Here is a 21638-nt window from a genome sequence, read left to right as displayed (position 1 = left end):
TTTCTCTTCCTTTGCAGCCACTTTGGGCAGAGGTCTCTTTCCCCAGGGGCTCAGCGTTGCCCAGGACATGTGCTGTCACCTCCTCAGTGCTGGGCTGGATCCATCCTGCCTCGTGTCCGTGCCCTTCCCCGTGTGCCACCCCCAGCCTGGCAGACTGGGAGCTAAAAATAAGTGAAACGCAGGGGATAACCGGGTGCCTAAATATATCCCTTCTTTAATTAGCACCAAGCGACCGCCTCGCAGTCACGTCCGTCTGCCCGCTAATCCCGCTGAGCTGTGCCCGCGTCACGGGGCTCCCCTGAGGAGCCTCCTGTGAGCCTGGGCACGGAGCATCCTCCGCCTTTGTCCCCGCAGGGCCTGAGGAGACACTGCTGGGGATGGCCCGGCGTGGGAGGGTGACACCACACAGGGGTTAAACCGCAGTGAGGAGGGTCAGGGATGAGGCAGGGGCATCGTCCTGCTGATGCTGAGGTGCGTCAGGAGTGGTGATGCGTGGGATGGCATCCCTCTGGCTGTGGGCATCCCTCTGGCTGTGGGCATCCCTCTGGCAGTGGGATGTTCTCCCCATGGCCAGAAGATGCCCTGTAGCACCTGGAGCCCTGTAGCATGGCCCAGCACACTGGGCTGGCAAGGGACATCCTCCATGGCACCTGCACACTTTGGAGATACCAACCCAACCCTTGGCAGGTTCCCCCAGCATGGGGCTGGCCCTCATCAGCTGGTTTGGGGCTCCTGTGGGGTGGCTGCTCCCCTTCCCAGCCACTGCTGGTGGTACAGCAGATTCTCTAGCAGAATTCCAGGGCTGGGGGACACCCCTGTGCACCTACAGGTGCTCCTCTGGAAAGCCCAGAGCTGCCAGCAGCAGGCAGGAGCAGCAGCAGGGTTTGGCTGGCGTCCCTGTGCACAGACAGTGATGGATTCCAGACGGCCCACGGGTGCACAGGGCTCACCACAGCGTTCTTTCAGCAGCTGGGCTGCAACAGGGTCTGGTCCAAAGGCAACATCCGCCAGCAGAAGGGTGGTGGGACCTGGAGGAGAAGGATGAGGAGCAAGAGGAAAAGGAGGAAGAGGAGGGGGATGGTTTTATGCCCTTGGCTGCCATAGTGACCTCTCAGGGCTGACTCAATTTCTCCATCCCATCTGTCAATTCCCATCCCTGCGTGGAAGACTGGCAGCAAAGGCATGTTTCCAACTGCCTAAATATATTTGGGATGTGGGCAGTGGGGAGGGGAGTCTTGGCCTGCCCTGCCAGGGGTGTCAGGTGTGCCCCACACTGTGTGGGTCAACAGGCTTGTGGGGAACCATTCCCTGTGCTGCAGGAGGAGAGAGCCCTGGGCTGGGCACAGCTCCAGCTGGGGAAGGTGGGTTGGTGCATCCCCTCTCCCTGCATTTGGGGTGGGGGAGCAGGTTTAGACAGGTGACAGAAGAGGTGGTTGGAAGCCAGCAGGTTTGGGGGCTGCTTGTCCCCATCACCTGGAGAGTCTGAAAGGCCAACTGAGCATGCAAGCCAGAGTCCCCTGGAAAGGATGTGGTTTGAGAAGAAGGTACACAGCTGTGGAGCTGCTTCAGTTTCCCATCCTGAGTGAGGCTGGGGTTTATCAGACATGCTCAGAAAGCAACCTCTGAACTGAAAATAATGGTGATGAACACTTGTGCCTCCAGTGAATCCTGGAGGAGGGATTTTTCTCCCTCAAGAGCCAGGTGAAAGGACTGTGAAGAGTCTGCATTTTGCTCCCAGCAGAAGGTTTCTCTTCCCAGAATGGCAAGAAAATTCTCCTAGAAATTGTAGACACACACAAAAATTATGCCATAAAGTAGGAAGGAAAAAGAAAGTAAAGAGCAACACAAAGAAGGAAAGGAAAAACGCCAAAAACCCGCCCTGTGCCCAGGATCAAAGCTAGGAGCCGTTTGGGAGCCCTTGGACAGGAATATTCCCTGGTTCCTCTGGCCAAGCCGCTGCTGTGAAAGGCTGCTTTGTTCCTGAGGCCTCAGCCTCACTTTTCCTGCTGTGGACTTCGCTCCTGCTGGCGGCTGGGCAGGTGAGATGGGGCAGGTGAGGCTGGGCAGGTGGGACTGGGCAGGTGGAGTTAAACAGGTGAGATGGGGCAGGTGAGGCTGGGCAGGTGGGGCTGGGCAGGTGAGGCTGGGCAGGTGAGGCTGAGCAGGTGCTGAGACCGTGGCAGCAGCAGCACTTTGATGGGGGCAGAGGAGCAGGATGAGCTGCTCGTCTCCCCACCCAACACTGAGGGCAGGTATAAAATATTTATTCCATGAGTGATGTGCATCCAAGTGCCCTTATGCTCCTCCTCACCCCGTCTTCCATCCTGAATCCTGCATTCTCCTCAGGTCTTCACAAACTTTAGGCCAAAGTAAGACTTGCCTTTTTTTTTTTTTTTTTTTTTTTTTTTAGTTTCTCTCTCTCTTTTTTAATAACCTGTGTTTGTTGTCCTGCCTTGGTGTTGAGCTGCACCATTACATGACACTGGAATTTCCCTTCCACAGCTCCTTCTGGGTTATGGGGCCTCACCACCTCTGTCAGCAGTGCTGGGACAGTCGGGTTTGGCCAAAATTCCCCTTTTCCAGAAGTAAGGAGAAGCAAGGTCTCACAGCCTCTAGGTCTCCAGTCTCCAGGAGACAAATACCACATCTCAGGTGCAGGAGGGACTCTGAGGCTGACTAAGCCCTTTTAACTCTGAGGAGTCTCACATCAGGTCAGCCTCAATCCCCTCCAGGTGCCGGACGTGGTCACATTGCCTGGTTTCTGTGGGTCTAACGTGGGGCAGGAAGGGCGGCTCTGGCCAGAGCCCAGCCCGGAAAGCTCGGCCGGGCCCTTGCTCAGCCTGGCAGTGTGGTGGGGAAAGCTGCCCGGAACAGACCAGCCCTGTGCAAAAATGGGAACTTGTGTTGCTGATGAAAAGTGCTTTCTTTGGGTAGGATGTTTGTGTTTCCTTTGGCAGCGCGGCTGCGGGACCGTGCACAGCACCTGCCCAGGGCAGCTGGCTCTGCTCTCCCTGCACCCATCTCGCCCCTTCCCTTGAAAGCGTGAGCAACAGGAAAGTTTGGGAAATGCTCCAGCCACAGTTCTGCTTGAGGCAGGCTTGTGACTGCCCAGTGCCTCTCCTGGGCACAGACCTGTGGCAGCAGCCAGGAAAGCTGGGATCTTGCCCAGGAGCCCATGCAGGAGCACAGGGAAAGGTTTTTGGGATGGAGGAGCACATCCTGGCTCCCGCCCTCCTGGCCTCCTAGTCTGCCTGAAGATGCTCCACCATGGGACATGCCTTTGCTTGCCCCCGAAACCTGGTGACTGCTCATCCTCCTCTTCCTGCTCCTTATCCCTCTTCTGGGAAGCAGACCCTGAGTTGCTCTAGCTTGCATCAGGGTTGGAAGGCTGAGCCAGCTGGATGTGAGCAGCTCCCTCCTCCTGCTCCAAGGGAGAGGTCAAGGCTTTGCTCCTTCTCTGGGGGAGATGGTTGGGTCCAGTGGGGTCAGGAAGGGAAGGGCTTTTGGAAGATGGCTGTGCACAGGAGAGCTGGAGCCTGGAGGAACCTGCACTGGGTTTTGCCTTGAAATGCACCAGTGACTGGGCAGAGGTGGCCAAGGTGTTTCCCAGGAGCCACCACCACCACCGTGGATGGGTTTGGAGGTAGGAGAGTGGGCAGCAACCAGACTGGTGCCCTGCAGCCTTTTCCTCTTCCTCCACAACACCTTCTGCCCAGGGAGCACAGAGACATCATGCAGAGGATGCCCCAGCATTTTGTCCCCTATCCATCACTTCTCTACAAAGCCAATTAGATCTCAGCGAGGAAGATTTGCCATCAGAAAGAACAGATTTGATGAAAATATCAGTCAAGAGAAAATTTGGAGAAAATAGCAGCCAGGGAAGTGGATTATGCTGGTCAGAGTGAAGCCTCTATCCTTCCAACCCTTCTGGGCTCATGGATAACATTGATACAGAAAGGCTAATGCTGGTGTGGGACTGTGCCAAATCAACAAAAATTGGTGTGGGATGTTTTTTCCCCCTTGAAAGTATTTTCCAGAGTCAAATTTTATACATTACCATTTTGTTCCTATTTGGATGAAGCCTGACAAGCAAGATGATGAGATTTCCCATGAAATGGGGATTCTGGGTCTCTGGCCAACCCTAATCCACCAGTTCACTTGAAAGCTGCTGACTGCTGCTCCAAGCTTGGACTTGATGCTCCAAGGAGGGAAATGTTGCATCTCACAGGGATGAATTGTGGCCCATGACCAGGGTGAACACTCCCCATTACTCATTTCTCCCTGGGCTCAGCCAGGTTGTGCATCCTTGGGAGGCAATCCCCTGTCCCCAGGGCATTCAGGCAGCTCCCTCTATCTTGGGTACCTTTGCATTCACCCTGACCCCAAACCCAGTGGGACTGGTGTGAGAAGCAGCTGCCCCGACTGCATTTCCAGGCTCAACTCCTTCATTCATGGCAGAGGCACCTGACGGATCCCACATTCCAGCTGTGCATGTTGGAGTGGGATGGAGGGGATGAGCAGCCACATCTCTCGTGGATTTTGGGCTGCTCAAGGTGCTGTGCAGCACACTCACCACCCTGCCCTTTATTTATGACCCTGGTACTCAGAGCTATGGCAGTGGTTGTGTTGCTCCTGCTGCCAAGCAACACAGTGTCTATTAAACTAAACTATTAGACTAAAATAAGTCTGTTTTGAGAGATGAAACCAAGGAAGAAAAGTGGAGCAGCTTGGTTGCTGCAACAAGCCCCGGGTTTCAAACCAAGCCCTGATCCCTTACATCAAGGTGTTTTAGCTGGGGGAGGTATTTGGGATTTTCCCAACAGATTTCTTTTTCCCCATGGGCAAAATCTTCACATGAATCTCCCACTACAGTGGGTTCCTGCATGGGCAGGGAAGAGTAATCCCATGAAAACAGCCTGGGACTTCTGTCCATCCATCCTGCACCCCGGCCCTATGGTGCCAGGCCATTGCCTGCCCCTGGGAAGGGTCCTGTGTGTGGGGTGGGGGGAACCCAGGGGACTTGCAGGAAGCTCTGTGGAATTGCTGAGGATGGAAAAATCCCCGGGATCTGCCCTTTCTCTGAGAAGACATCTGAGCTGGGAGGTGTTTTTCTTTCCATCCAGTCAGCACGGCCGCTTGGAAATTTCCTACACCGGCTCTGGCTGTGATGTTTTCATAACACAGCGAACAGTCTGGCAAAGCCCTGAAAAACTATTCGCCAATTAGTGACTTACATCTTTCCTGCAATTCTACCTCATTAGCCCTTATTAAAAAGAAATAAATTAAATAATCTTAAGAAAGAGCCAGGCCCCTGGAGCACCTTGCAGAGGCCTCTCAGTCTCTTGCTGATGTTTCCCCATTGCTCTTCTCTTGCCTGGGGGTGCCAATGCAGTGAACACTGGCCCACAGAGCCCATGGCTCATCCATTGGGTACCACGTGGTTGCTGCTGTTCCAGGTGATGTTTCTAAGGGGCTGCATCCCTCCAGTGCTGTGGGCAGGACAGCAGGGAGCACCCCAAGGTGCTGCAACATGGGGTGAGCTCCTTGCTGGGTGTAATGACAGATGCCCAAATGAACTTCAGGCCCCATTGGGGTGCTCCCAGCTCCTCTGCACCATGATCAGGGACTTTCCTGCCCAGTAGGGTGCTCCCTGCCTGCTGGTGGAGGGGCCTCTGGTGCGAGTGATGGAGGGAATGCTGACTCAGCAGCTGAAAAGACTTACTCGGCCCTGTGAAAAATGCTGATGCAGCATTTAAAAAAAAATGGTTGACTCAGGAGGTTGGAAAAATGTTGCTCGTTAGTCTGCAAAAAGGTTGACTCATGGGGCTGCAAAAACACTGAGCCACACACAGCCACTGCCCCTGCCCTAAATTTCTAAGGATGCTAGGGTGGCATCCCAACCAACTGCCAAATTGAAGGGGCAAAACATCCCCCCAGGTTTGCCCTCCTGCCATCATCTGTGTTTGTAATGAAAGAGGATCAGCAACACCACCCCCAAACTCACTGATTTTTCAGTGGTTCCAATGCCTGGTGCTTATGAAGGAATTGGGAAAACAAACAGTGATTTCTCAAACTCCTGCAAAATCTAGAAGAGTGGATGCAGCTGAGCTGTGTCTTTCCTGTCTCCTCAAGTGGTGCATCCCCTCCTCTCCCCCCAGCACCAACAGTGGCATCACCAAATGTGGTTTTCCCTGATGGCAGAGGAAGCAGTGAGCCATGGAAGAACACTTCTGATGGCTCCTGCTCCCTTGGAAGACGCTGTGAAAGGAACGCAGGGAAGGCTCCATTAAGGAACGTGTGCTACGTGTATCCCTCCCTCCTCCCAGCCCCAGGAGGGGCTTTCTCTCCAGCCTAGAGGAAATCAGACCTCTGCAAGTCTTTTTTTTTTTTTTTAAGCTTCTGTAAAGATGATGCCCATGGCCTCGGCTGGGAGACAGACACAGCTACACCACGGCAGCCCGACCACGCTGCAGTTCGGAATTTATTAGAAACAGCTGTCAGTACATCCTTCTAAAACATTACATGTCAATGTGCTTTATTGCAATTTTTTTTTATTGCATTTTTTTTTGATCTAGAGCAAGTAGGCCCAGGATGCTTAGTGTCTGGGATTTAAAAGCCCAACCATCTAGTAAAAGAAAGTACAGCAAAATTGTAACACACCCGGTGACAAGTACAGTGTTGCATTACTGAGCTAGAAACTACAGGATGATTTGTCAGAAAACACTAACATACACTTGGTTTCCTTATGAAGCAGTTTGTTTCTTTTCTTTAAAAGTTAAACTACATGAATTCCTTTTTTAATTTCTTTTCTTCCCCCCACCCCCCTCCCCGACTACACCATAAACGACAGAAGAACAGATTTTACACAAATAACAAACAAGAGTACCAAAGTTACATGCTGGAATTCATCTGGAAAACAAAATAATTCAATAGCTTCTGGAGAAGCAGGTTCTTAACAGATGCAGTTTCCCTTAAAGAAAATAGAAGTCAAAGAAAAGCAGAAACATTGATGCAAAGGTTGTACAAAGGAGTGTGCTGTTATTTCAGCCCTCGACACAAGATCAAACACCCACTCATGCTTTACATTGAACCACACCTTGAACAAAGAGTCCACTCACAAAGGGACACGCACCAACACCACCCATTGCACATCAGCTCTGGACAGGGGACACTGAGGGGCCACTGGAACGTGCAAACAATCACTGCGTCTCACAGGAGAGCAAGAGGGGTTTCTTTTGCTAAGCCTTTGCTTGGGACACGGTTGAATGCTTTGTCCCAGAGTAAATAACACCCCAAATCAACTCTGTTTACAAATATAGTAGCAACCCCCCCGAAGGAAATCCAGAGTTCAGCATTTCAGAAGCACATAGGCAAGATGAACACAATAAACTCCTTTTCGTTTGACAAAAATCCAACCCAATTCTGCCTAAAAACACGTGGCAGAACGTGCTAACGGTGAGTTTTGTTTTATTTTTAAGGGGCAGTGCCACTTACAGCTAATGCATATAAATGTGTACGTGAATATATTTTACATATATCTATATACATACAGTACATATACACACACACGCACACGCACACACACACACACACGCACGGATGATGCAGACCATTACAATCCCATGGTGCAATAAACAGCCAGATATACAAAATTAACAGGTTTTCATCAAACAGATCTTTGCTGGATGTAGAAGTCACTCACGAAAACAAAACAGATCCAAACCCCGACCCAGCTGACTGAAACGTGAGCCCACCCCCTGCAGCCAACAGAGACCTGGGGGCAGCTCGGGGCCGGCCCAGCATCCTACAACCCCCGGCTGGGAGGTGACAGTCACCCTTAGAGACCTTTTCTTTTGTCTTTGGATGCGGTAATTTTCTCCAAACGATCCCGAGCCTCTTGCTACGAGCACTTGGAAAGTGCATGGGAATGGCTGGATACAGGGGGAAATGTCCCACCCCTCCTTTGCCAATGCTGATCTCACAGAAGCAATCCCAAGGGAAGGTGGTGGAGGGGGGCATCAAATTAAAGCTGCTTTCTCTAATACAGGTTGATCAACGAAGCGAGTTTTTTTCTGTCAAAAAGGGCCCGTTTCACTTTTTTCTCCCTGGCCTCTGAAGCTCATATTACATTTTTTCAAGGCAAACTTTAGAACAAATGGCTAGTCTAGTCATAAAATACGGTGAGTCTATGCCAATAGCAATTTTAAAAAATGCAAATTCTGCATTAATTGTATGGAGCCAGCCCCAAAGACCAGCACTTCAAGCACTATCATCTAAACAGTTAACAAGCTAAAGCTCCCAATCTGCCCCTTTGAACAAACAGGAAGGAACTGAAAAGATTTCAAGAGAGATTTTTTTGGTTTTTTTCCCCCCCTTCCCATTCGGTGGAAAGTATTTCTGCCCACAGAATGCAAGATTCACAAAAATGTTGGCCAAACTTCACGTAACCCCATCCAAAGCTGCAGCTCACGCAGAGCTGAACTGGCCCAGCCTCCTGAGGAACAGGCCAGCGCTTCTTTGGGCTGGTCCTTCCCTTCTCCCAGCTGCTCGTGTGCCAAGGGAAACAAGGGATCAGCAGTGCAAGTTCCCTTCCCATACAGAAAGGGCAGCAGCTCCTCAAGGACTTGTATCAGTTCCCTAACCCTCTCCTGCATGTGCTTTTAAGGAGAGTACAACTGGCTATTCCAAAGGGAAGGGTCTGCTCTGGCTTCATGGTCTGTCTCCTGCTTCATCAAGCTACAACCAGAGGGATGCTTTAGGGTGCTGATCCTTCCTCTCCACTAAAGCTATTTGCTTTGAATGCTGAATTTCAGCAAGCCTGACCCCCCTCCCCTCACAGCATTTTTGTTCTCCAGGAATGTTATTTTGATTTTGCTATTGCAAAAGCAGAGGTTGCAAATCAGCTATAAGGAAACTACACATAAGGAAACTCGATTTTAAACATGGTCTAAACAAAACAACCCTCAACCCATCATAGTGCTTTGTAAAACTGCATTTTGAACCTGTCTGTCTCTTACCGCTCCTGATCCACAAGCAGTACCTGTTTCATGTCTGCACAATGCAGCAAGCATACAAGACTCACTAACATTTCAGATTTTTATTCCCTGTTAGTGTAACAAAAAATAAAAAATAAACAGACATTCAAAAACAGAAGCGAGATTGTTCAAGTACCAAATAAGGGGCTTTTCCAAACTCAAAGTGTGACACTCCTATAGCAATTCTGCTGTTTTAAACAGCCACAGCGTTCAGTTACAGACATGGTGCCACCTAAGCCTGCAGAGAGCCCAGGATTTGGGGCAACCAAGACCCTCATCCTTCTCCTGCCCTCCCCAAAACAGCACTAAGTGTCAGCATTCATTTCCACAGTCCCATTACAGTTGCCTGGCTTTGCAAGGGAAAAACTTTGATTTTTTTTCCCCTGCTGTGACTAGAATTCAGCTGTGAATAAATGCAAGTTTTTTTCCTGGGAATGGCTTTTGGTTTGTGGAAGTCTTGCTAACACTAGTGTCAGCGAGAAAAGAATCAGGTCCATCAGATTAAATGGAAAACTTCTTGAACATCTGCCACCTCCAGAGAGATGAGTGTGGAAAGAGCATTTTATTTTTGGCATAAGACAAAGGGCTGTACTGGATATAACTCTAGATTGCAACTACCAATGGTGCAAAGCAGCAACTCACTTCGCTGCTGATGAGAGTGAAATAAAAACCCAAAGACAACCCCCAAAACTAGAGCACTCCAGTATCAGAAGGTGGACAATTGCACATTACTGCTTCACACACTAGTGAAGCATCTGTTGGGACATGCCTCTGTTTCTAGCTTGGTTTTTCCCATGCTCGGATGACTTGTAATCAACAAACTAGTGGGAAAAGATTTATAACTTAGTAACTTCAAAAACATGGCACTCGTGGCTGACACATTGGGGCCAATGGCAACTGTGGAAGCAGACCTGATTTCCATCCATACCAATACAAAATACTGAATCACCCCTAATTCCCTGCAAATATACTTCAAAACAGATTAGAAGAAACTGTGCATATTCGAGTTTCAGCATCCCCTCCCCCCCTCCCCCATTTAACACTGTGCAAAAGTTATTTATTTAACTCTACATATATATTTAATACAATATGGGTCAGTGAGATCAATGCTCCTCTAACTGCAGCCTGGTACCAGATGGCTGCTACGACAGTGAGGCTACTTCCCCCTTTCCTCCCAATGTTCTGACTTTTAAAATTAAAACCTTCTCACATCTTACTGTTTTAAAAGAACTTGAGTTTCTTTGTTTTGCCTTCTGCATTCACATTTCCTGTATTTGTTTCAGGCTTAACAGCTGCTTTTCATCCTGGGGTGTAATCCCGCACCTCACAGGCCCATTTCTGATTTCTCAGTCATGCAAGTGTAGAACAGGTCCTGGAAGCTGTGGGTTTTCTCACAGGTCTAATGCTACTGAGCAAACAGAATGAGGCCAAGCACAATGAGAGGAGCAGGACCAAGCCCTTGCCCCATAGATCACACCAGCTACATGTGTCAGTTGATTTTATACCAATTTTCATTTGCTCTGTGAGTGCAAAATAGTTGCAAGAAGAATCTGTGCAATAGCATGTGCAAGTCAATAGGGAACCATGGCAGCAGCTGGGACTTCAGGTGCCTAAACCAAACACAGAGAGACACAGTGGCAAAACAGCCTCAGGAGACTGTTCAGAATAATGGAGCCAGCACAAGGAATGCAGGCTTCATCTGCCCCCAGCCCCGCTCTGAAAGTTTGGGCAAAACAGAACTTCAAAGAACACTTCAGGATGGCTTATTGGCTCTGGGTCCATCATTCACAGCAAATTCATCACCTGTGATCAGCAAAAAGAGTTTGGGGAGCAAAGGGCCAAGAGTCCCAACTCACTCACACCACGATAAAGCCAAGCTACCTTCACAGATGCTAATGGAATTACATTGTATTTACCTTGGCACAGCCAGGGATGGAGCATGGACCAAGACCTCACAGGATCAATCAGGTTCCACTACAGGGAGACTTCAGACAGCCCTGCTCTGCTATCCTGCTGCTGTCAGGACTGTGGGGGTGTGCCAGGATTTATGAGCCTGGAAATAGATCTGTGTCTGTTCGAAACAAAACTGAGCCCTACCTGAAACTGGGGCAGATGTGAAACATTTTGGCCAGGTTACCTCTGTCACAAAAGCAGGATCAGAAATATGGGCCTCATCAGCCTCAAACGTTAACACTGTCAGTAAGAGAGTGCAGACAGATCACAAGGGCAGGGAAAAATCAGACACTCCTCTCACACAGGTTTTTCTACAGGCATGAGGCACCTGGCTATCATTTATGCCTTTGAACTGATTTCCTTCATTGAGCATTTGGTCTCAGCCCAGCATCAAGGGAATGCTAGATGCCTGAGAGGTGTGAGAATGGCAGCTGTACAGCAACTAGATTAGAACTGCAAATTAGCCAAGAAAAAATTCCATGTCCACAGACCACTGAGGGAAACATTCAAGATTTCCACTAACAGCTAAGGCTATGTCTCATTTTTCCTTTTTTTCCTGGGGAAGTAGAAGGGACACACAAGCAGATGTGGTTCATTTTGACATAGCAGTCTATGTGAATTTTATTCTTCCCTCACACAGTTCTGAGTTTTGGCTGAGTTTTGTAGGGTATCATTTAAATGAGAAAAATGGCAACTACAGAATTCTTTGCCTGAAGATTGCACTCTGGCCAATTAGGAAGTGTCTGGGATGCGTCAGGGTCATTAGTGCAAAATAAAAAATGTCATGGCATGCCAGGCAACCAGACTACCCTTCCTGCAATGGCTGTCAGTGCTCCAGCCTTGTCACTTCCCTACTTGTGAATTCAAGACATTCAGTGAAATAATACTTCTAGTGTAAACAATATACATCAACAAGCCTGGCACTACTGCCCAGGCATTACAGAAAATAGCCATTTGAACAGGAAATCAGCCCCAGGGTCAGAAACGGGTCTCCAGCATTCTCAGACCTGCATGACTGTCTGCTTCCTGTCCTGCACAATGGGTGCATTGCAAGGGAAACGCTTCCAGTAATGGGAACAAAAGTAACTTTCAAGGTTGCACACTGAACAATTGCTTTGCCAGTTGTGCTTTGATGCCAAGTGATTCAGTTTGCCAAACTTAGCTCTTTTTCATTTTAGAAGCTTAAGGAATGGAAATAAGCTGCTTTGTACACTTTCCAGGGAGGGGATTTATTTGATGATTGCTGTAGTTGATGAAGCCCAGGACTACCCACTCCAGTATTTGACAGCAGCCCTTGCCAAAGGATGGTACCAGACATCCAATAACTGAGGAGTATGGCTCTCATCCCTTCCTGTGTTTTGCATCATGTCTAAAATAACTACAAGGGAATTTAGATTATACCAGAGTAAAATCTTGCTTGGCTGCAGTGGTGTGAGAGTTCAGAACCCAGCTTGCAAAGAACAAATCAGAGGAGATCTAGGATTAGCATGCTCACTTCTTACAACTGGAGTAACTATACCCCACCAAAGAATTGGATACAATAAGCCATCCAGGAGCATTTGGTAACACCGACCTTTTCTGTACCAAAATCAAGAGTCTGTCACTGTTCAGCAAGAGACCTACAGCAGGTCAGTGCAAGCTTCATTCTGGTTTACATTCTGAAGCACAGTATCATTAAAACTCTGAAGACAGAATCCCAAGCTGAGGAACAGGAGGGAGAGGGGGTGAAGAAGGAGAGTGAGCAATTATATCAGATCAGACAAATTTAGTGTTTTGAAGCCACACAATGTTTAGCTTTTCCTTTTTATTTGTTTCAAGTTTTGGTGCAGAAAGTATGTGCGGATGCTAATGCAACCTCCCCTGTAAGTGCTCGATCTAGCAACGAACAAAGTTTTGGTGTGTTCAGTTTGGTTATGTTTCCTTTAAGCGAAGACCTGTAGTGCCATTGAAACCAAAACTTTGTTACTGTTGGCAAAAAAACAAAAATAAAGCAACTTTCCTTTTACAAGCATTTTTCCATTTAAATAAAAACCTGAAGCTTTCCCATAATTCCTTTGGTCTTCTCTCACCAAATTCCATGCTACCTCAAGACAAGCCCTCTTTTGGAAGTCCGGCTGAATCGCAGTGAAGCTGCTTGAATTAGCAGAGAAGAATTGCTGTGGCAGAGTTTCCCCCTAGTTTGTTGGGAGTTTAAGACTGAGAGACATTACCAGTGCCTCGGGTAGAGGCTTCAAATTGTGTCTACTAGAACAAGAGAAAACAAAATCCAATTAGAAGTTCCACTGAAGGTGCCTGGCAAAAAATCATCTCCATAAAATGATGCTCTGCTTCCAGTATTTTCATATGCGTTGCGTTGAGTTTATTCCCCTCATAAGGAAACGAAAGTATCGGTGTAAAAGCACAGCTGAGCTTTTAAGGTAGCACCAGGACACCTACACCCAAGTTGTCGTCTTGTTGCTGCTAGGCCTCTTTTTGATTCACATTCACAGAATCACTTCTTGTGCAAAACAAGCAGTCTAAGGAGAAAGAATGCCCTCCGAGTTCTAATAAAAATTGTAGAAAAGAATCCAAGATAAGCCAACGCTTTCCTCCTCCCCAAAATTTACCTGCAGAGAGAGGGGGGCATCTGTGCGTAGACAGGATAGGCAAGCCTGACATTTAGGGAATCATTGTGTTGGACAAGGGATGTCTGCTGGTAATGAAGAACCAAATCCTTAAGTGTGCTGTACAGGTTGTACGGTTCTGCAAACCCATAACCTCTTGGAGTGCTGTAGATCACACAGTGTTTCACCTCTCCATCAGCTCTGCAATGAAAGGAAAGAGGAGAGTTTAACATAAAAGGACAAACCCAAAGTGACAGTCTATTAACAATTAACTAATGCAGCAACTCCGCCAGTCACTGGATTACATAATGGAGGACCCAGTAGATGCAAGTGAAGGAGATTAATACAGTCTGTGAAGAAACAATGCTTCAGGGCATACGATTAAACACTCTTGCATAACAATCTACACAAGAGGGTTCTTCCATCCCAGCAGTACAATTCCCTACTGCATTGTTCTCCAGATGGTCCTTGGGAAAAAAGTCAAGAACTGAACCAAGAAGTTAAGCACCCGAAGTCAGCAATGACTTTGTGCTCAACTCACCTAGAAACCTTTCCACTAAGCAAAGAAACCAAAACCCACAAATTATCAGGACCTTCAAAGTATTCCATGAAACACAGTGCTAACCTTCCATGTGCATTTTTTAATGTTAAGCATGGGATGGGTTCAAGCTCATTCATTATCTGAAGCCATAGTGACTGAGTCTCTAACTTGGCAAAGCAGCTACCGGAGCACAGCAATTCCAAAGCTGCTACAAAAACTTATCAGCCAGAAAGATCAGGTATTATGTAATCCCTGTACTGGAGCCTGTTAAAATCCTAGTCACATGTAGGAACAGGTTACTTTGTGCCACCCCTTTGCAAGCCTGTAGCGTGATCCCAACCAAACCAAAGCATCTGATGAACCCAACACTTGAGTGACTGCAATGAACAGAACATTGAACACAGCAGATACTACAGTCTTCAGTTACCTTGAGATGCTAAACCTTCATATATTTATTTCTCAGACTTGTGCTCAGAAGCAATTAACCTCATGTGAAATAAATCAGTGAAAGCCATTTTGGACTCCAGGACAAGCCTGAAGGATTTTTAGATAATGGAGTTGGAGTATTTCTGACCTTCATTACACCAGCATAAAATGAAGTGAAATACAAGAAATCAATGCAAGGCTGTGTGAATGTCATCAAAACTACTGCTCACAAATAATCCTCTGAAGCATCACCATTACCTTACACATACAAGAAAAAGATCTAGAATTGGTCATGTCTGAAAATGAGAATGGAGGATGCCACACCTTTTCAGCCCTGCTTTATTTCTTCCCATGTGTCCCTTTCCAGGGAAGAATACGGGAAATTAGGCCCTAACTTAGGCACTTACTACAGAGCTTCAAGTTGGGATACTTCAGGATTTTGTACTAACTACTGTGGGAACTGCAGAGGCTGCAGGACTACAGTTATTGCACATTCAAAGCACATTTTTGTTACAAAGCTTTTACCATGCCGGTCTTCCTGCAAACACGCAACACATTCCAATGGGTACGCCTAAGCTAGGCCTGGCTTTTGTTCTCCAAAATAAAGAGCTTTGGTAGAGATTTATGAATTGAGTAGTTAGAACAAAAAGGAAAACAGACTTACACCACAGAACAAGCATAACATCCTTTCTTGCTACTCTCGCGAATTAAAAATGCTCCGTCAGGTTTCCCACAGAGCAAGTCTTCCGCTTGGATACGGTTGAGATCCCCAACAAACCAAGTTTTCTCATCATGATGTGGCAGGTTTTCATCTTCTTCATTCACAAAGTATGTGCTGAGAGGATAAATTTGTTAACCAGTGATCAGTAAAAGAGTTAATAAGCAGAGTTATTTTCACAAATATCATACTAAGAAATTCCAGAATTGCCCAAGTTGGGAGGTCGGGCTCCTAACGAACATATATTAAAGGCTTCTACTTAGATCTTAATTTTAATCCTACATGTTTCAGCAGAGTTGCTGTCTCATACGACATCACATGACTCCAAGTCCTCTATTGAGAAACTGGTGGTTTTTGTTACCAACCCCACAAGACAAAACACTTATTAATGGAACACTTCTCAATAAAATCATATGTATAGTGACACTTACTCATCAATATTTTCATTTTTGATCCCAAGCCAGTCATTTATTCGCTTCTGTCTCACCCCCTTGTGATTGAGCCATCTGCCAGAAGAAGAGAACATTAATACATTACTTCAGAGTACGTGTATGGGTTTTCTTAGTGAGCAAGCTGAAGCTCAAACACAAGAGAAATAGTCTGTGTCCAGCTCAGGGACATTAGCAGCTGGATAACAGTGATGGTGAAATCAAGTGTGGGTATAAGCAACATCTGAGACACTTCACAAAAAAAAGCACTACCATCTGTTGCATTAGCAACCACAGGTTTTGTTTATAACTATTTTTTCTTAAATTCTTTATTTACAGGAGTTGCAGAATGTGCACCTAGTTGTGGCTGGCTCTTTAAATAATGAATTAATGAAGAGGCCAACTAGCTCTCAGACATCCCCTGGCAGACTGTAGCACCTTAACACCAACAGAACTTTGGTTATGAAAAGAAAACTAAACTCTCATTATCCTGATGGAAACAGCCATTAATCAGATTCATCAGAGACACTATTCTGAGGTATGGGTCAGGCTTACTTACACAAGATACTGATCTCTGATTTTGCGGAGCTGAATTAGGTCAGGCTTGATACTGTTCATTTTCTTATCAGTCTCCCTGTTGTCCAGAGCTTGTTTCTTCAAGTCTTGTTCCAGGCGCATTTTACTGTCATGGATCTCACCCAGGCGTGATTTTAATTTTTCATAGTTCATCATTATCCTGCAAATGAGTATGAGAGAAGAGGTCAAACCAGCCCAGAAGGACTTGAACCTACTGGCAGCACTTACAGAAGAGTATCACTACTGTAACAGCAACTCCTCCCTTTGACCACCTCATCCTTACATGAAAATTACTGTATAAGTGACAGGAAAGACCTCCTGCCAGAGAGCCTGCAACCTTCAGTTTACCTTAATATATTTCCTTCTGGCAGAGATGCAGGAAGAAATTCTCTGTAGGAAGGTAAGCTAGAACACATTCCTCCTTCACTGTCAGATTCAGTTTTTGTTATATCAATTATGCGAGCCTGCCACAGGTATCAGCAACAGCAAGATTTCAAATGCAAACTTCGATTACTATCAAGAGCTACCAGGAAGTAATGCTGCCTGTCTCCTCATTCAAGATTAGTTTGCAGGTTTTGTGTCACTCAGGAAAATTACATCTTTTGCTTGTTAATTGTCTTTACTCAGAATGCAGCACCCCAAAATGCATTGTGAGATTGTTGCAGGTAACTGTTTCTGGTCCAAAAACCTCCTTAAGGTGGTTCATAAAGCACTGTGTCATGTCAGGCATTATACCTGGCCTTTCTTCAAAGGCCCAGATCCAGCTTTTTCTGCTAATACCTTCTTGGAAGGGCAGTTTCAAACAATGGACTCACTGAATTTGTTGGATCACAGCTACTAAACATTGATCTTCTTTGAAAGCGACTAAACCCGACTATGGACAATGAGATTTACCAGATTTAGTGCATTTCGCAGTTTGCAAGTTCAGAGTTCTCTGAATTATATTCTGAGAAAATCCAAATAGAAATGGGATAAGCAAATTAAATCATTATTTCCTGCTGCTTCCTGGTCTTCATCACAGTATCTTGATTTACTGAAGTTAAGAAAGAATAATCCAGAGATATCCCAGCAATTCCTTAAGAAGAAGGCTTTACTCAAGGCTGAGATACCTTGAGGGAAGGTCACAGTAAACACTGAGCTTACAAAGTGGTTTATATGATGCTGTAATGGCAGTGTCAGTGTGGACACCACATTTCCCAGGTGAGCAAACACAACCTGAGAGCTCACCGTTCAATTTCCTTGTCGTTGCCCTCCCTGCGGAATCGCTCGATGTATTCTTTGCTGTATCGCTCTTGTGAGTGGCACTGTTCCTCAAATATCTTAATTGTTTCGTTAAATGCTTCGATTGCAGTTCTCTTCATCTGAATTTCCTATGTAAGGAAAGAGTCCTTCATCATTTGCTCATAATACAGATGACAATGCAAGGCTTGATTATGTTCCCTAAAGTGACTGAGAAGATGATCTTTTTTTCCCCCCACTAAGTTAAAATAGGATTAATCAGCTTTAAATTCAGTCAAATGTCTGAGCAGGGTCAGGAAAGAACTGGACAGACTTACTCCCTGTAAGTCTACCCTCCTCCCCTATATGTTTCTCTCTATTAGGCTCTGAACCCCTTAAACATTTTAGTCATATTTTCCATTTTAGTTTGCAGGAAGACTGCCAGCAAACCTCCTCCCCATATATGAGCTATCTTATTTTACAAAAAGCAGTCCAAATACCATATTCACACTTCCTTTATGCATAATATCTGGTAACTGACTTGCATGTGATTTCACAAAAAAGCTGGACAAACCCCTCTAAAACTCTCACTGCAGCACGTGGCAGCTGGAAATACTCAGCAGCCAAGGAAGAAGCCTGCAGTGTAAAGCTTGTAAGTATTGGCTTGTAAGTATTCTCCACAGCTTTACCTTATACTAAAAACGTCAGCTCCTCTTTCTTCCTTGCCCCACACCATACCTCTAGGATTACCAGCAACAAGCAATATCCAGTTTCCATCAAATATGAAACTTCCTTGCTCTATTCCACAATTTACTAAGATTTTTCCTTATATTACCTTTATTAGCCTTAACAGGTTAAAATAATTTTCTTTGCTTTTTAAACGACAATAAACACACTCTACAAAGAACCAAAGCAGTACCAACCTGAGATGTCCTGGTATATTCTTCATACAATTTGTCATACTCTTTGCTCTTTTCCTGATACTGAGCATGGTATTCTTGAAGCTTTTTACCTACTGCATCTATATTATCTTCTTTCACCAGTTGATCCTGCACATACAAAGAACTATTAAGTCTTCAAGCAAAGCAGCTTTTCCTTAAGAGTATTCATTTGTCCACTTATGCACATTTGCATTTTACAGATATTAGCATCATGATTTATAATCCAGTTTCTAGAGAGCACTGTGTCTAAATCTGCCTTCCTTTGCGCAACATGTTCCACAGTTTACAGACACCAGGAACTGGAACTATGGGACACCAAGAGCTGTGCCAAAATACTGAACTTCCAAAAACACACCACACCTTACTTTCAGGATTGCTATCCCCTGTTCAAGAAAGAAGGAAGCAAATTGCTTAAAATCTCCAGTTAAAGATCAGAGTTGTTTTGGGGTTTTGGTTTTTTTTTTCTTTTCTAAAAAGCTCTGCAGCTCTTTTTCCTTAATACAAAAATGTGTTTTGGGCTACTGAATAAAAGTTTAAAAAATGTTCTTGAAAAATATAGATGGCTATGCACAGAGTGAGTAGCTGCACAGCTCATATGGGTAGCACTGGCTAGAACAGTGCTCAGTGGGTTCACAAGGGTCCAAGGAGAAACTAAAAAGTTTCTCAGAGATTCAACTCTTCTGCCTGTCAGAGTTTCAATCCTCTGTTGGGCTCAGATGGAGACTGGAAATCTGATAAAATGTAGCAGCTTAGATGGCTAGACAATTTGGAAGATGCAAGTGAGGCCAAATATGAAAATTCACCTCTTTTTTTTCCTGTTTTCAAATAATAAATATAAAATAATAATTTAAAAATAATAATAAAAAAATTAAATAATAAAAATATAACTAAAAAAAATTTAAAATAATGTTAAAAAGTCATGCTATTCATAGAGAAACCCCAAAATTATATACACATCTGCAAAATTTTTTTTCTTGTCTGCAGTAAAAGCTATTGGGACCTGTCTGATGAAGATCTCACCTGCTGGTACCGGGACACGGGATACATTAACTTCACATCGAGCTTCGGGTTGTACTGAGCGAGGGACTCATTGCGGTAGTGGTTAATGAGCTCCACAACGGAATTAAATGTCAGCGGATCAGAAAAGCCGTATTTTCCATCCCGATGATAGATCTTTATCAGTTTGTTGTTGCCACCCTTCCTGTAAAGGACAGTCATTCAGAGTTTTTACTGCGTCCCTCCCATCCCTCATCAGCACTAAGGCTGCTAACAAAGGCACCGGTGAAATTCCTGGGCAAGTGGCTCCCACGCTGCACACCTTCACAGTGATTCTTTACACAGCAGCAGTATTAAGTAGTTTAAGAGTCAATACACACAGAATTATCATCAGATTATTTGAACAGGAGCAAAGCCCAAAGTAAATCTCTTCCTATGTGTTCATTCTGGAGCCAGCTTATGGTATTGAAGTCCTAGCTTTGCCAGAAGTTTTGTAAGGGAAAAGGACAATGCTGAAGGCTGAATAAAGGAGCCGTAAGAAAACCCAAACCCATAATTTCCTGCAATTCAGGGTCACTAATAGTATTCAAGTGAGGGAAGATTTATACAATTATTAATGAATCTTTTTGAGTTAAGGGTACTAATACAGGATACATAAACATACAAAATCCTTTGAGGATTACAAGATGGTTATAAATGTAGTTATCCAGATTTATTCATTCTAGTGGTTTCCCCAAATATAGCGTTTATTTCTTCCTTTTTTTTTCCTCAACAACACACTGCTTAGACACTGACCTGTCCTTCTCCTGCACTTAACAATTTTGCCTCCTAAAGACGGCTGCATTCAGTAAAATAACTAAATTATGCCAAACCTTAGCACAGGCTGTGAATTTGGAGGCAGAAGTTGAAGCAGAATTTTAACTACACCCTTGGGATCAAACCTACCACTAAGGCAATGGAATTTCACAGCAGAATCAAGTACCTGTTGTATCACAGTAACTCCCAAGGGTGTGCTACAAAGGCTGTGGCTTCTGTGCCTCACCTGCCTGTCCCTAACAATCACCCTTGGGAGCCTGTCAGAGGCAAGTGGCTGGGCAGGCTGGGCAAGGCATCAGAGCCAGTCACATGAGGTTTCTGCCTAACTGCAGCAGACAGGGCTGGGGCAGCTCTGGGAAACCTGCCACTTGCAGATGATTTTAATGAAGAAAAGAACGCAGCTCCAAGTCAGTATTTCCTAAACTTTAGATCAGAAAGCACAAGATACTCTTTTTACCAAGACATTGTGTTCAGTTCTCTAGAGCTGCATGCTGATGAGGTATTCAACACTCTCTCATTAATCAAAGACTGGTTTACAAACACCTTTTACCTTAGCAATTCTGAAACTATGAAGCACTCCTGAGCAGCTCTCCTCCCTGAGTCCCATCTCATGTACACAGAGATCCTTAGCAAGGATCTTAGTGAGTATGTAGTGAGAGACAGGACTCAATGCACAGAGCAGAACTGACTGACTGACTAAACTGCTCTTTATTTGCTTGTTCTGTGATGTGCAGAACTGGGAACATCTCTCAGCTTGAGCCACACAAGCTTAACACAGCCAGGGCTGTCAGTGGCATGGCAGCAGCTCCTCAGGGTTTTGCTGAGGGGACCACAAGTGCCCAGTGCTCACCGCAGGGTCAGGGTGTAGTCCCCCTGCATCTTGGTCGATGCGTCGCGCACCAGGAATGTTCCATCTGGCATGTCTCGTAGTTTGTCATTGACTTCTTCCCTGCAGAATGGAAAGGGAGGCAAAATTAGAAGTGCTAAGGACATGATCACCTTTGCCACAGGCAGAACATTGCACCCAGCAACACTAATGTCTGCAGAGTTCAATCTTCTGTCCTCCAGTTTTTTAGGCCACCTAAAGCAAGTCTCAACTTGTGTAGGTGTGCTAAAGGAAAAGTAGCTGCAGTCAACTGCCACTTAGGAAGGAGTCTCTGTTTAAACAACAGTAGCAGCTGTGACTCAGTTCACAACCTCTCACTTTAATCTGCTCAGGTTTTAAAGTCCACACTGGAACAGGTGCCCTTTGAGAAGCCAGTCCTGACCTCTTAAGACATGGTCTCTAGAATCACAGCTCAAAGGTGCCTAGAGTTTAGCACAGTTTTAGTCTCAAGAGCTTGTTATTGGCTTAACTCTGATCTTATTTAGAGCCCTTTTAAACCAC

At 45.7% G+C, this 21638-nt stretch overlaps 1 protein-coding gene across 2 annotated transcripts in view; it reads right to left on the bottom strand.

Annotated features, from left to right (window-relative positions):
• Nucleotides 1-6256: 6256 nt before the first annotated feature.
• LOC310912668 (phosphatidylinositol 3-kinase regulatory subunit gamma) overlaps nt 6257-21638 on the bottom strand; it is a gene marked incomplete at its 5' end in the record, with an annotated part of 77424 nt that continues 62042 nt past the window's right edge. For both annotated transcript variants that reach the window (XM_083867414.1, XM_083867415.1), the window contains 8 exons: nt 6257-13792; nt 15223-15393; nt 15708-15782; nt 16264-16440; nt 17508-17650; nt 18422-18547; nt 19460-19640; nt 21102-21200. In XM_083867414.1, coding sequence (XP_083723540.1) covers nt 13591-13792; nt 15223-15393; nt 15708-15782; nt 16264-16440; nt 17508-17650; nt 18422-18547; nt 19460-19640; nt 21102-21200 — 1174 coding nt within the window. In that variant the 3' untranslated portion in view covers nt 6257-13590. The remainder of the gene's footprint in view (nt 13793-15222; nt 15394-15707; nt 15783-16263; nt 16441-17507; nt 17651-18421; nt 18548-19459; nt 19641-21101; nt 21201-21638) is intronic.

This window comes from Zosterops lateralis, assembly GCF_965231275.1.
Source record: "Zosterops lateralis genome assembly, chromosome: 9".
NCBI classification, from domain to species: Eukaryota; Metazoa; Chordata; class Aves; order Passeriformes; family Zosteropidae; genus Zosterops; species Zosterops lateralis.
Note: the sequence above shows the minus strand (reverse complement) of the source record. Positions and strands in the feature narration are given on the sequence as shown.